The sequence below is a fragment of the Parasteatoda tepidariorum genome, chromosome 7 (genome assembly GCF_982258835.1).
Source record: "Parasteatoda tepidariorum strain Cologne lab strain chromosome 7, Ptep-v5.0, whole genome shotgun sequence".
NCBI lineage: Eukaryota > Metazoa > Arthropoda > Arachnida > Araneae > Theridiidae > Parasteatoda > Parasteatoda tepidariorum.
The window spans coordinates 67,809,671-67,825,731 of record NC_141761.1 but is presented as its reverse complement, the minus strand read 5'-3'; the positions used below and the strand labels follow the sequence as shown (position 1 = coordinate 67,825,731).

Below are 16,061 nucleotides of genomic sequence, written 5' to 3'. Positions count from 1 at the left end.
AGGATTCCAAACTTGGCAAAACCGATGAATTAGTTTCCGTGAAGTGGCGCTGTTGTCGACGTCGGCGAGATAGCGAGAATATCTTACCGATGATCGGCTTAATAATTAACATTAAAATTGCTGATGCTAGTCGCTAAATCCTGAATAACTCTCTTTCAAGCGCGTTCGTAAACAACTGAAAAAACAAAATATTCTGATTTTCGATGCTGGAAAAATTATTAATTAGTGACTTTTCTCCCGAACAGTTAAACAAATTAAATACTGAATAATATGTTTTAAAACTGCTATTAGAATAAAGCTAACAATCTGTATTAATACCTAAAACAAAAAGAATTTGCAATTAATGAGAATATAAATAAGTATTTCATGCTTTTTTTCGCAAATTGTCCTCACTAGCGGTAAATTCACATTTCTCGTAGCCTTGTAGCGCCATCTAATTTCCAGAACCAGGACTACAAAATCAAATGTAACAAAACTTTTATATGCTTTTAAAAATAATTCACAACCTAATTTACCAAAAATAAACATTTTAGGTTCTGGCTAACAAGATTCTTAAATGTCATGAAAAATTTCGAGACCCTTAGTACGCTATTTAATCTGTGTAACTGTTCGGCGGTTTTTAACATTACAGGTATACGGCTTTAGGACCACCTTAAAAACATTCTTTTCCTTCTATGGGGCACGGGCGCGTGACGTCACGATCTTTGTTTACAATCAATTGGGTGGCGAGCACTCTAATGTAAGTCTATGGGATTTTGATGTCATTTTGTAATAAATTAGCAAATTTTATATTTTCCTTAAATTATTGAAGTATTAACGGTCGATTTTCGTGTAGAATACAGTTCTAATAAACTGTATAGTAAGTTTTGGCTAAGTTATGACAGTCTTTATACGAAAAAAATTCAAATTTTTATGGGTGGTGAGTAAGTTCTGTTTCATTTTGCAGATATTGTTTATTATGATACATACTATATATTATTGTTGATGTTTTTTGTTTAGATCTTAGTAAATTAGATTAACTGTGATGTCTGCTTCATAAATAAGTCAGAATAATTGTCATTTTTTTTTTTAAGTATGATGAAATAGCTTTGTTTTATGATTATTATCTTCTGGGTGGCAGAATTGAAACTTTAATATCTTGCTGACATTTTTAGGAATGCACGTTATTATTTTATTCTTATATCTACTAAAAGTAGAATTAATTTATTTTTATGTATGTCCCAATAATAATAATATATTTTAGTAAAGTTTTGATAATTGTGTAAAAAAAAATCGTACGTTCTGTGGGTGAGTGCTTTCTCCTTAAAAATAGTGTTTGTTTTGAATCAAATTAGAAATAGTTGTTGTTTTTTACGTCAGATTTTAATTAAGTATAATGCCTGTATTATAGATAGGTTCAAATAATGATAAAGAGAATGTTTCAGTGTGTTTAAATTGCTTTGTTTTTGTTAAATTGCTTCTGGGTGGCAGAGCTTTGAATTAATGGATTTTTCTGATATTTTTGCTAATACACATTATTATTTAATTCTTTTGTTTATTAACAGTAGAATTTATTTATTTTTTGAAATGTCTTAAATCTATTAAAATAATTTAGTTAGGTTTTGATAATTGTTTAAAAAAGTCTTTTGTTCTGCGGGTGAGAGTGTGCTCTCTCCTTAGAGATGTTTGTTTTGATTCATATAAGAAACAGTTCTGGTTTTTTGCATTAGATATTAATTAAGCATAATGCCTGTATAATGAATAAGGCAAATTAGGGATAAAAAAATTTGCTACTGTTTAAATTGCTTTGTTTTTGTAAATAAACTTCCGTGTGGCAGCTTTGAGTAAATGGATTTTTTTTAAATTTTTAATAACACACTTTATTATTTAATTATTTTGTAATTTAACTGTAGACTTAGTTATTTTCCTTAAATGTACTAAGCTTCTTAAAATGTTTTAATCAGGTTTTGATAAAATTTGTGAAAGAAGTCTTGTATTGTGTGGTTGAGCTTCTGGGTGGCAGAGCTTCGAATATGAGGATTTAGATGTTATTTTCACAAATACTCATTATTATTTAATTATTTTGCTTATTAAGAGTAGAATTAATTTATTCTAAACATATATATCAAATATTTTCAAATGTTTTAATTAGGTTTTGTTAATATTTGTGAAAGAAGTCTTTTATTATGTGGTTGAGCGTGCTCTCTCTAACGATAATATGTTAGGATTCATATTAAAAATAGTTTTTGATTTTTTATTTAAGATAAAATATAATGCTTGTTTCATAAACAGAGCAAAATAATAAACAAAAATTTTTTAATGTACATTAAAATTGATTTTTTTTTATTAATGAACTTCTGGGTGGCAGAGCTTCCAATAAGGATTTTGCTGATATTTTCACAAATACACATTATTATTTAATTATTTTGTCTATTAAGAGTAGAATTAATTTATTCTATGTATCAAATTTTTTCATATGTTTTAGTTAGATTTCAATGATATTTAAAGAAAGAAAATTCTTATTTTTAGGTTAGTAGGCTCTCCCCTTAAAGATAATGTTTGTTATGATTCATATCAGAAATAGTTGTTCATTTTTTACTTCAGACATTATTTAGTAGATTACGTATAATGCCTGTTTCATAATTCTCCCTCACACTTGTTTCCTTTCAATTTAGGATGTAACTTCGTATGGAGAAAACAATTCAAAAGAAATTGTGAAGAAGCAGATGGAATTATTTAAAGCAAGACATGATGAAATGAAAAATATTATTCAATTGGATCTTCAAAGGATGCAGAATGGCTCAGTGGGGCTTTAGTGAGGAAACTTGTTTCTTATTTAATATCAAGTATCTTTCCGCCTATTGCCCCTTCTAAGCCGCATCAATCCTTAAGGACACTCATGAAGACTTCTTTCAAAATTAAGTCTGACTTTAAGGTACTCCACAACACGGTGATAGCATAGTATAAAGGTGCGTATGTTTGTATTGATTTGTTTTCTTTAAATTTTCTTAAAAATTACTAGTCATTATGCATGTTTGTCCTAAACTGTCTATTAAACAACATTGAATTTAGTGTAGGATTTGTATGCTTTCCAGTCAGTATAATGCATCAATTGTAACTAAAGGGGGGAAAAACAAAAATGTAAAGAAATTTATTTAATAATTAAAGGTTTATTGTAAAATAATTTCTATTCTTGCATTCAGAATTTTAGCTATATAATATTTTATAACCCAATTATGTTGAAATAATAATTTTTCTTCGAAAATTATTATTTAAATAATTAGTTGAATATCCATGAAGTACAAAAAGAAGAGGTTTGAGAAAAATATATAATAAATATCCTGCGTAAATGCTTTATTTTTTTCTTCTTGTTTTTAAATAATGTGTTAAGTTCTTTTTTTTCTTTTTTTAATTCATTGCCACTTATCTTATTCCAATGCACATAATTTCAGGTAAAAACTTATCTCAGCTTTGACATAAGCATGTGAAAATTTAATATTTCTTGCAGTTTTTCTAATAGTTTGTATTGGGTGATAAATATTTTTTTGAAAACTATAATTTATGAATCCGCTACTCTATCTCAGGACCATGAGGCTTAGCGGTGAGTTCATTAACCAACATTATATTCAAATGTTTTACATATGCGAGTGACTGTTTAAAAACTACATGTAAGAGGCACGCCTCATGCATGTGCAAATCACATGCTAAATGCATACCTGTTACTTGCTCTTTTAAGAATATAGTGTCTATTTTACTTACAAATTTCAGCTCCCCATTTGTAGAGCACCCTGTTGATATCAGTGAAATAATGTAAAACTTATTGTATTATATATTCTATATAGTAATTAACTCTTCTTTACCTGAATTTTTTTCCTATATAGCTAACTCTATCAGAGATGACTTATATATTATTTTGTTAGAATTGAACCTGAATCAATAATGATGATTTCTAATGCAATTGACCTGGGCATTAAATGAAATAAATAAAAGTACATCGATTATCACTAAATGTCAAGTTTACTACTATGTTTTGCAAATTTATTCAATCGCCGCTTAAAGACTTTCTAAGAATGGAAAATTTAAAAAAAGAAATTTCTATGTACACAGCTTAATAGTCATCATAGTGAATATTTATCGGTGATGTCTTATTCAAACACCTTTGAATTGCTCATTGCTGTCGGGCTAACAATCGACTTCCATTTTAATTTTGCCATTACATAAAGCAAAATATATTTAGTTTAATTCATATGTCTATTAAGTATGTTAATTCCAATTGTATTTTTCTGAGTTTCAACAGTTTTGAATTAAAAACATAAGAGAGTTTTAGTTATATTCTTCTTAAATAATTCAAATGCTGTTTAGTTTTACTTACTAAGAAATATCCTTCATGTTTCAAGAAAAGTTTAAACAAAATTGTTTATTTTGCTTAATGAGAAGGAGAAAGAATAACAAATTTTAAATAACTTATAATGCAAATGATTGATCACAAAAAAAAATCAAAAAAAAATTAATAAATAAATAAAATAAACGATTTGTCCCTTTGCTTTTTAGTATCACTTGGAAACAATAATCTTACGAATGGTATTACAATGGATAATGTGATTATCATCCATGTCAAACTGACCATGGAGTTAGAACACATGCCAGAAGTAATAGATCTTTTAGTCATAGAAATATGTTAGAAGTGTACACGGCGAGGAGGTAGATCACTCCTCAGTATTATATTTACGATAAAATTTGCTAAATAAATACATGTGATTCAATAACTTTTAGTATTAAATGTCGAGGAGGTAGATCACTCCTCAGCATTATATTTGCGATAAAATTTGCTAAATAAATACATGTGATTCAATAACTTTTAGTATTAAATGTCGAGGAGGTAGATCACTCCTCAGCATTATATTTGCGATAAAATTTGCTAAATAAAGACATATGATTCAATAACTTTTAGTATTAAATGTCGAGGAGGTAGATCACTCCTCAGCATTATATTTGCGATAAAATTTGCTAAATAAAGACATGTGATTCAATAACTTTTAGTATTAAATGCCGAGGAGCTAGATCACTCCTCAGCATTATATTATATTTGCGATAAAATTTGCTAAATAAATACATGTGATTCAATAACTTTTAGTATTAAATGTCGAGGAATAAAACTTTCTAAATAAATACATGTGATTCAATAACTTTTAGTATTAAATGTCGAGGAGGTAGAGCACTCCTCAGCATTATATTTGTGATAAAATTTGCTAAATAAATACATGTGATTCAATAACTTTTAGTATTAAATGTCGAGGAGGCAGATCACTCCTCAGTATTATATTTGCAATAAAATTTGCTAAATAAATACATGTGATTCAATAACTTTTAGTATTAAATGTTGAGAAGGTAGATCACTCCTCAGTATTATATTTGCGATAAAATTTGCTAAATAAATACATGTGATTCAATTACTTTTAGTATTAAATGTCTGACAGAACATTGCATATACTTTCTATAATTTATGTATTTGATTTACATTTTAATGTGAGTAAAAACTTATTCTCATACAATTAGCCATTATTTAACTAAGAAAAGCTCTAAACACTAATGTAAACACTCTTAAATAGGATCAGAACAAGATTTTTTTTAATTTAAAATTTTCTTTTGTGAGATACTCATGCACAAAAAATATTTTTGTATTAACTCTGCTTTAATGACTTAAAAAACATAAACAAAATACAAGATCTTTAGTAATTATAGTACATCATTTTGATGTACATATATGTACGGTTACATATGTACATCATTGTAAACAACATTAAAAATATGGTGATTCTACTGGAACCTACAATTTACTAAATAAAAATGGAATAAATGAATCATAAATCTATCCTAATTCAAAGTTCAGAAGACAAGTTTTCTAAAACAAATAAAAGTCAGAAGTTCCATTCAGAATAAAAATACTATTAAGAAAAGTAACATGAATTAATAAGATTGACTATGATGTACTCAAAACTATGTTTAATATATATCAGCTTTAAAATAAATAAAAACATACACACATAAATAAAACACTAAATATTAAATAATATTATTCATTTTAATGCAGATATTTTATACATTTATTTCTAATCATGTTTTGTCATAACATTACAAATCATACGAAATATGTAAACAGAGTGATCAAATATAAATCCTCAAATTGCAGCAATTAAAAGGAAATTTTCAATTAAAACGGCATCACAATTTAAAGTTTAGTACACTATCCTTTGAAAAATATATGTAATATTCTAAATAAATTCAGAATATAAGTTAAAAACACTTTATTTTTAAACTTCCCTATGTTAAGTCTATGACAACCTCGCCACCCAGGCACCCGCAATTGATTGTTTGTTTACAATCAATGCCCGTGCCCCATTCATTAGCCTAATATATTGTTTACATATATATTGTTACAAATTTGCAGTTCTGTAAGTATGTACGTTTTTAGGAAATTCTGCTTTTTCGTAACATAAACTTTATTTTTGAAGTGATACTTTTTTTGCGACTTTCAACAAAGGTTGCGTTAAACGTTTAACACTACATTTTTATTGGCCGGTAAATCACGTGGTAGGACCCAGTTTTCCCTCACTCATTTCTATATTGTTTGGGTTCTCACTAGCGTAAAAATAATAAAAGTCATAGGTTTTCTCTTTTCTAATTGCCATTTATATTTGCAGCCATGAGGGATATTAAATTATTTATTGCAAAATCTTTATTGCCACTATCCACTGCAGGTTCGCAAGCTCTGGCAGACGTTACAGGGGAAGAAATTGATTATTGTGAGCGGCCTGTGATCCACACAGGAGATTTTAATGTGAATTTCTCGTTGCCTGAAACATTATTAACCTTCCTTAAAGACAAATTTGGATTGGAAATGATAAATGGTTGGGATGATCCAACAACCAAAGGGGGAACTACCATTGATGCAGTTTTTGCAAGAAATATTGAAAAAAATAGAACTCAAACATTTCGTATCTTACTTTAGTTATCATAATCCCATTGTAAATTATATAGATTTGGATATTTCTCCACTCGAAAATGATAATTAGGTTAAAAGATGCGATCAATTGTGAGTTGTAAGCATTGTTAATAAAGTTTGTCTTAAAGAAACAGTATGATTTCACTAAAAATCAATTTCTACCCCTTCCTATTTTCATTTCCACATTACAAAGTTTCACCTCTTCCGCGCGGAGGGACTCCACGCACTATTTTTTTAAACTTTATGCTAAGTAAAATGAATTTTCAAAAAGAATGCATTTACTGTTTAATAAGTTAAAATAGCATACACTTGTAATAAATTACTATGTTCTGACCATGAGGTAAAAAAAGGAGGGTTTCATGCTCAGGAAAGTAAAAATATTTACAAAATGAAATATCTACGATTTCTTACTATCTCTCTCCCCCCCCCCTTTGATGCTTCTTACACTATTAAATTGATATGTTTTGCTTTGGCTACATTTATACAGTGTCAGAAAGCACTATTTTCGTAAATATAATCAATGTGAACTGATGACAAGATATCTTTTCGTTGATATTTTTTCCCTTTTTTATTTCTCTGCAATTTCTATGTTAAATATTTATATATGTATAAAAATTTCTAAGTTTATTTTATCTTTTGTTAGTGTAGTTACAAAATAAGAGAAATGAAGAAGTTCATAAAACATACTGTCAATTAAATCCAGGTTTCTATTGTCAATTTTTGCTACCCAAGTATTTCATGTTAATGCTGATAACCATTGATATTTCCATAATAATACCCGTTCCTGCCAACCGCACTCACCAAATCACCTCAGTTGTTTTTTTACCTTTAAAATTAAAATTTTTTTTTTTTTAAATGTCTGCCTGGTGGAGTTACAATTTATATTATATTTTCTAACTAACCCCCTTCTGTAATTTTTTTTCCTTTTTCATTTTTTAACATAGCACTGTCAAGTTGTTGCCAGCTTCTTGGTTTTTTTGTGGTGCAGCTATAGATACAGAATTATTTCTGATTAGTTATATTTATTCATGGAAATTTTCAAACTGCTACATCTTTGCAAGTGCAGAAATCCTTTGATAATTGTATTTGGCACAAACATGTATTAATGTAGTAGAAATATCTCTATTTTATATTATGAAAAATTGGCTATGAGCTTTTTTTAGTTATATTTTCAGACAAGTCAATCTGTTAATGTGATGTATACCTATGATCTTGTGAAAAATTAAAGAAAAATTGTTATATACTATTTTATTATTATAAAGAAGATTAAATTTGAAACTTTAGACCTATGAGGCAGCAATTAAATTGAATTGGTCAATAAATTAACTATGCAAGAAGTCTTAATCATATTTCAAAAGCATGTTTTTTTCCCTTCTCGTTTATGTCTTATGCATGCTTTTTTGTAAGCAGTTTTAAAGCTGTTAATTCGCTGTGTTCCATAATAAAATTTCTATTTTATGTTTGAACTGGTCATGAAATGCATTCGAACCTGATTAAGGCTGCTTTTTCGCAGGCTCTGTTATAATATGAAATAGATTTTTTTAAAATTTTTTGTGAATAATGTTTTATTTTTATAACTGCTGTAAGTCTGCAACTGTTACTCAAGACTGTTATGCTTATTTTGAAAATAGCGTGGAACACCAACATGGAGAAGAGCCACAATTTTATGAAAATGCAAAAAATTTATGGTCTAATTTTTTAATATTTAAAAATTTACTCCAATGCTGCATTACCTCAAAAGCTGCACAAATTTAGCATAAGGCAGTGGTTGCCAAATTGGCGATAAGTTATTTGTCTGTGGTTTTAAAACCCAGATAATTCTTCAGGAAAAGACTATTCATATATATATATATATATATATATATATATATATATATATATATATATATATATATATATATATATATATATATATATATATATATATATATATATAGTTTGAAATCATTGCATTGCTTCAAGTGTAAGGCACTTAAAATATGACTTTGTTATTTCCCTTGGCAACAACAGAGCTATGAAAAACAGCATTAAGCTAATTACATAATGTGATTTTTTTTTTTTTTTTAGGATGAAGGAAGAGTTTTCCAATCAATTTATCTTTGAAAACAATAATATTTGAATTGTTTAAAAGGAACACAAAAACAAACGTCTCCCTTTCAAGACAAATAAATGTTGCACCAAATAAAAATTAATTCCTCATTTTGACCTCTACTGCGACACTTCATTAAAACTAGTTTATCACCAATCCTTAACAGTGTAATGAGGGTAATGACAGAGCTTGAAAAACCGCCTGTCCTCGGCGGTCAAAAATTCCCCGCGAACAACACATTTCTGGAATCCAACGTCCGCACGGACGGCCATTTTTCCGTTAATGTTCGTGATACATTTTCAATTTTTGTTATCTTACAAGAGTTTAGCGCCTCACTTCTAAAATGACCCTCCTATCTGGAAATACAGCAACATACTGATCATGGTGGAATTGATGTTTTCTCTGTCTGGGAGTATTGTAGCAGTTGAAAGAGGTTTTTCAGCAATGAACTTACAAAAAAAACACATTATATACTGGTCTTAAGCAAGAAGCGTTAAACACAAATATGAACATCTACCTAAATCGAAAACCCCTTTCAGATTTCTGTGCAGAAACCTATGTTAATAATTGGCTTGATTGTGGAACTGGCGAACGTCATATTTGATTCATTTAGAAAACGCAGTACCCTCGGATAAATTGACCTTTGTCATATAAGTTATTTCATAAAAGAAATAAATTATTTCAGAAAAGAAATACTAGGTTTTACTATCAGTAACCTAGTATTTCTTTTACTGTATAACGTAATCCTCCTAACTGGTAATTCATTGAGCAATTTATATAAATGTTTGTAATAAATAAGAGAAAACTATAGTTTTATTTATTTAGAAGCTACGAGTTAGTTTCAAAGGAGGACGGGTATATTGTTGGACTAGCCATCCTCGGGGATGGCTAAAATTTCTGAGTTTTTTCAAGCCCTAGATAATGGGTTTCTACCTGGAACTTAAGCAGAGAAAGGAAAATGCCTTTTATTCACATCTATCTCCAATTTTTTTTGTTAACAACTGAATATTTTAGTGATCTTGGATATTTGACAACAAAGTGTGCTGTGGCACTAACTTTGGTGATTACTCTTGGGAAAGAGAATTGTTTTTTTCTGCTGATGGGAAAATTTTTTAATGAGCATTTTAGTTTTCAAACACATTATTGTCCTAATTATACTGAAGTGCTCTGAACTAATATAAAGATTTTACATTTGTTAATGATAGGATTTTAAAAAAAAAATGGAGATTGCAGCAAAAGGGAAATATTAGCCAGCAATCTTACAAAATTTCAAATTTCTTGCATATAATTTTCTACAGATATCAAAGAATAAGTGATATCTGTAGAAAGTTATATGCCAGGGGTGGCCAAACTGCGGCTCCTTTAAGGATTATTTGTGGCTTGCGATAAATGTACCCGAGTTCTCTTTTCATTTTAATGTTATATTTTAAAAAATTGTTGTCGCTCCGTATGTGTTTCAAAATGTCTTTTAAATTACTGACTACAAATATGAAAAACTAAGCGCAACATTGTAACAAATTTCATTTTTGTCCAAGTTAGGAATGAAATGACTAATTGAAAACTGCGGGAACAAACACAAACAGTGGCGTAATCGACAGACTTCAGGCCGATTAACAAGATCTACCAATAATTTATTCCTTTTTTCTAAGAAAAGTAAGCTTGATGGAATTCCAAAATGGATTTCAAGACTTAAAATATTTAAATCGTCTCTTCATTTTTTTTCGGAATCCATTTGAAATTAACTTAATTCAAGGTGAGTTTTCCATTTCCAATACAATTATGAGCCAAAAAGGATCTGGAGAATTAGAATTAATAGAGATGCAAGAAGATCAAGTTCTACAATTAAAAGATAAATGGACGTCGATTACTGAATTTTGGAAATTTGTACCAGAATCAAAGTATTGTGAATTAAAAAAGGCTGCTTGTCGAATTATTTCAAGATTCGGAACAACGTACTTAAGTGAATCATTTTATTCCACTTTAAAATTCATGAAATCCAAATACTGATCTGTATTAACTAACCAGCATCTCACCAAGTGCTGTCACTAATTATTTGCCAAATTTTAAAGAATTATCAAGAGAAGTAAAATAAATGTGTTTAATTTTTAACATTTAAATTCAATACACATATTTCGTACTTTTATTTACACGTTTGCAATAAATATAATTTCTGTAAAAAAAAAATTTAATATCTTTTTTACGTACTTTTTAAATATGTATTTAATTGTGACTCACAAAAAATTTCGAATTTTGAAAAATTGCTCGACTATCAGGAAGCTTGGCCACCCCTGTTATATGCTTTAGTGATTTGTATTTACAATCACCATAAATGCTTTTTTATCAGTAATGTATCAGTTTGCTTTTTACTTTTGATGTATCAGTATACTTTTCAGTTTTAATGTATCAGTATAAGATTCAGTTTTTTCGTTACCCTCATATTTTGTCTTAATGAGGTTCAACTGTATTTAATTTTTTTTTTAATATAGTAACAGTTCCTTAGATTTTATTTACAATGCAAGGGAAAGTATGATTAGTGCCTAACAATCCAATCACTTCCAAATATATTTCATAACTCCATTCATGCACAATATATTTTTTATTAACAATATTAGAAAAAAATCTTATTATACTGATTAAATATTTTTTTAACAGATTTTATTTAAAATGCTGTCTGCTCATCAGATATTCAGAGATTCCAAAGAGAATGATTTGACTTCTGTGGCCAAAGAGAGAAAACTAAGTATGTAAAGAGTCAGTAAATTTCATGTAGGAGATTTTTCACTTTAGGTTATACGTAAGATTTGAAGTAATTAGATATGTGCAAGCAAGAATTTTGGTAAAATGCTCTTGTGTCTGAGAAAAAATATCAAACTTACACGAATGAAAATAAGAAATTTTACAAAAACACGTAAATTAAGAATAATGTAATAAAATTGCATCTTAACTTAGACCACAAAATAAAATTTAAAAAATATTTCCATTTGATGTGAATAATATAGAAGTTAAACTTTTTCTGGCTAAATATTTAGTTTCTTATGGACCCAGTACGATTAAACAGCCAAAATGTTAAACTGAAACTAATAAAATAAATTTTTTTATCAAATTATAAATTCTTATAAAATCGCATGATTCGTTTTAACATTTTGTAATAACCAAATCTCTTCATTTTGTATTTCGTTTTTATTGTCTAGCATGTCTATATTCATGCAACATGCTATGTCAGTGTGCCTGTAACTTTCTAAAAGCGAACCAAGGAAATGCAAAGATTTCTAGTATCTAAAAAAACATGAGCATATGCAGTTGCTTCAAATCTTGCGTAAGGAATCGTACCTTACATTAATATATATTTATTTTTCTGAAATATTTCTCAAAGTAAAAGTGAGTTTAAATCCTTAATTTGTATTTTTTAAAAACTGATAAAGATCTTTTATTTGGTAATAAATCCTGGTACTTGCTGAATTATGTATTATCTGATGTTACTGTGTCTTTGTCTACACAGCATAGGTGCATACATGCCTTGCGCTTGATAGTACTTGTATATAAAGCAATTTTTTTTTATTTTTGTCATATTTATATTAATTTGTTATTTACTGAATAGCAAAGACAATTTTCCTGTCTATATTATATCAAATTTTAGATGTATAGTATAACATACATGACGTGGATTTTCTTAATACTAAAATGCATTAATCTTATAATGTTCTTTTATTTTTAAAGTATATTTTGAAAACATTATTCAAATGATGTATGAATTGTTATAAAAATATGTTCCTTTAGATATGATATAATAATAGTTTACAGCAGAGCTTGAAAATTATATTTCCTGTAACATGCCCAGGTTTTGCATGTGATAAGGAGTAATTTTTAATTATTATTTTTCTTTTAGTATTTACGAGGGTTGTTTTTCAAATAAGATCCGTTTTTGTTGTGTACACTAATAGGTAAAGCGTGCATCACAACGGGAGCTTGTGTCGTGTCTCGCCATTCCTTGGGAACCACTGTGCTCAGTTTCAGCTGTCTAGGGAAAATGTACTGTCAGTTCTATGTCTTTAAAATGTTCTAATTTAACAAATAGCCTGCCACGCAGGAGAAACGGTCAGTGGTGTATTTTTAATCTGCAAAAAATCTGTCTGCTGCATATATTCACTGACAGATTTGTTAAGTTACGATTTATGAAGTAACAAAATTCCTAGCCATGCTGACAAGGAATTTGGCTACTGACAATGATTCTCTCAGGGTGGCTATGCACCTTGAACACCTGGAATTATCAGGGATATTCTGTTTATAAAATTTTTTTTTGTTTAAATTTTCTTCTAGTCTGTGGGCTGAATTCCTTTATCTTACAAGTTTCTTCGGATGCTTTGGGGGCAATTTTTCTTTTAACAAAGTGTTTTAGTATTTTTATCTTTATAAAATTCTCCAAAGAATAATTGGTTATAATTTAATAATAGATTTTTTCTTGTAAATTTTTTCTGAAAGCTTTTGTATTATTTTTTGTTAGCAATGAATTTTTTTTTCTCTGCAAAATCATTACAATTGTTGCATTGATGCTAATTTTCTGGATTTTATTTTAATCTTTAATAACAAATTTAATTTTAAAAAAAGGTTCTTTTACAGATCACCAATTAGATGTTAACATTTAATTTTACGCTTCGTTGGTAAATATTTGATTAATAATTCAAAATTTGAATTTTGTATTAATCACAATGTTGAAAGTTCGTAAATATTGCTTACATTCCACAAATGATATTTCCAAAACTATTTCTCCTTTTACTCTAAAAGCTGGCAAAGACAATTCATCTATGGGAAACATGTTAAATGATATACGAGCTTAGAATATATACATAAAACAAATATTTATATGTGTTTATTAGAAAACAAATGAAATTCGTTTTTTTTTTTTTTTTTTTTTTTTTATTTCTACTGTACAAGTACAGGTATCAAGTTGGGCAACCAAATGACCAAAATTTTAAACTTAATATTAAGTAAACAAGGTATCATTTCCAAAGTAAAAAAATTGAAGATTTGTAAATAATGACTTATAAATATTAATTTTCAAAAAGATGTAGACTGTTAAATGAAGGGTTACTTCCTTTGAATTTTTAACCGTGGTAAAAGAATCTAGCAAAGTATTTTTTTCTTAAGAAAAAATTCACACTAATAATAGAAAAGGGAAAAAATAACAAAGTAAACTGTAACAAAACAGGTTATCTTGCACAAATGTTTAGAAACATATCCTATTTTGAATTAGCAAAAAAATAAAATAAAATAATAAAAATAAAAAATCTAACGATAATTTTTTGCTATTTTATGTGTGACACCAAATATTATAATTATATATTTATAAATTAATACATTAATTATATATTTATATAATTATTGAGTTAGATTGGAATTCTCTAAATATTCTAGTTTCAAATAAGAATAAAATTTAAAGAATTTTATCTACTTTTTTCTACAGAATTTGACAATTTTGCAATTGCAAATACTGAATAGCTCTTAAAATAATAGTGCTAATTCAAAACAAACAACATTATTTGAACATTTGACTTTAGATATTGGTTTAAAGAAAATTATATCAATGAAATTTATAAAGATCATTGTTTTGATAAAATGCAGTATAAAATGGCTTCATTTTGAAATGTAAATAAATATAATAATTTATTAATGTATAATTGCTTGGAATTATTTTCTTTTGCTTAATGAAAATATATTAAATCATACTTATCCAAGGTTTTTTTGGGTCACTCTATTTGCTATTTGGTACATTTTGTGCATAAACTACTTAACTCTTTGAAACATTTTTTATTCATTAAAAGCAATATATTCTATAAGCTAAACATATTTCCTCCACATCTACTCAAAATGATATATTAGAAAAATAACATTTTGAATTAAAAACTTTATAATACAGTAGAGTCTCGAAAGTTCGAGTATCAGAAGTCCGAGGTTCCGCTTAATTCGAGGTGCCAAATTTGATCAGAAAAGTGCAAAAATCAGAAAAGTGCATGGATGAATCGAGAAATTTTCAAACAATGGTTTCTAGAACATTTTGTTCCAAAAACACGGAAGGCATTGAGAAAAAAAAATTGCCTTGCAAAGCAATTTTGTTTTTAAATAACGCTCCATCTCATCCGGACAATGATGAGCTACGTTGAGGTGAAATCCGTGCTATATTTTTTCCCGCCAATTTTACAAGTTTGATTCAGCCAATGGATCAGGGCGTATTGGAAAATTTAAAGAAAAAATATCGACACCGTTTGTTACAACATTTAGTTCAGTCTGATGATGAAAGTGTTGCGGATGTTTTGAGGAATGTAAGTCTGAGAGATGTTGTCTACTGGATAGCAGATTCTTGGGAAGAAGTTCAACCTACCACTGTAATTAAATCGTGGACTAAGTTTCTACCTGAATTGGTTACGCCTATTGAGAAAATTAATGATGATAGTGGAACAATTGTTTTGAAAGATTTGGTGAAGGAATTATCAGGCTGCGAAAACTCTAATGCAGTTGATCTAAATGAATGGCTAAATAGTGACGACAAGCTGGAAATAACAGACTCAAGTATTATAGAAATGATGGAAGATGAGGAAGAATATGAAACAGAAGAAAACGACTCTCCGTTATCAGAAAAAAAAAAATCTCATAGTGAAGGTTCTGCAGCCTTACAACTAGCCTTAAAATATGTAGAACAGCAAACTGAAGCCACCCCTGCAGATGTTTTGCTTTTGAAGCGTTGGCTGACTATCGCATCAACAAAGAGAAGTAATATACTGACGCAACAAAAAATTGACAATTTTTTTAAATTGTAAAGAATCTTTTACATCATTATACTAAAGAATAAAGGATTTTAAGGTAATATGTTCATTTTTATTTAATTTCATTTGTAGTTGTTAAAAATTTTCTACTTTTTCGGAAAATCCGAGTTTTCAGTAATCCGAGGTAGTGTCAGCCCCAATTACCTCGGATTTTCGAGACTCTACTGTATTG

General features: G+C 28.2%; 1 protein-coding gene across 9 annotated transcripts in view; it reads left to right on the top strand.

Annotated features, from left to right (window-relative positions):
- The first annotated feature begins 650 nt into the window (after positions 1-650).
- LOC107454704 (uncharacterized) overlaps positions 651-16,061 on the top strand; it is a 32,609-nt gene continuing 17,198 nt past the window's right edge. For 2 of the 9 annotated variants that reach the window (XM_087167989.1, XM_087167984.1), the window contains exons 1-3: positions 651-676; positions 6,380-6,431; positions 11,724-11,811. In XM_087167989.1, coding sequence (XP_087024115.1) covers positions 11,736-11,811 — 76 coding nt within the window. In that variant the 5' untranslated portion in view covers positions 651-676; positions 6,380-6,431; positions 11,724-11,735. Of the gene's footprint in view, positions 677-6,379; positions 6,440-6,595; positions 6,738-6,784; positions 7,080-11,723; positions 11,812-16,061 lie in introns of those variants that run through there. The other 7 variants (XM_087167985.1, XM_043041434.3, XM_087167986.1 and 4 more) reach the window with 7 other exon arrangements.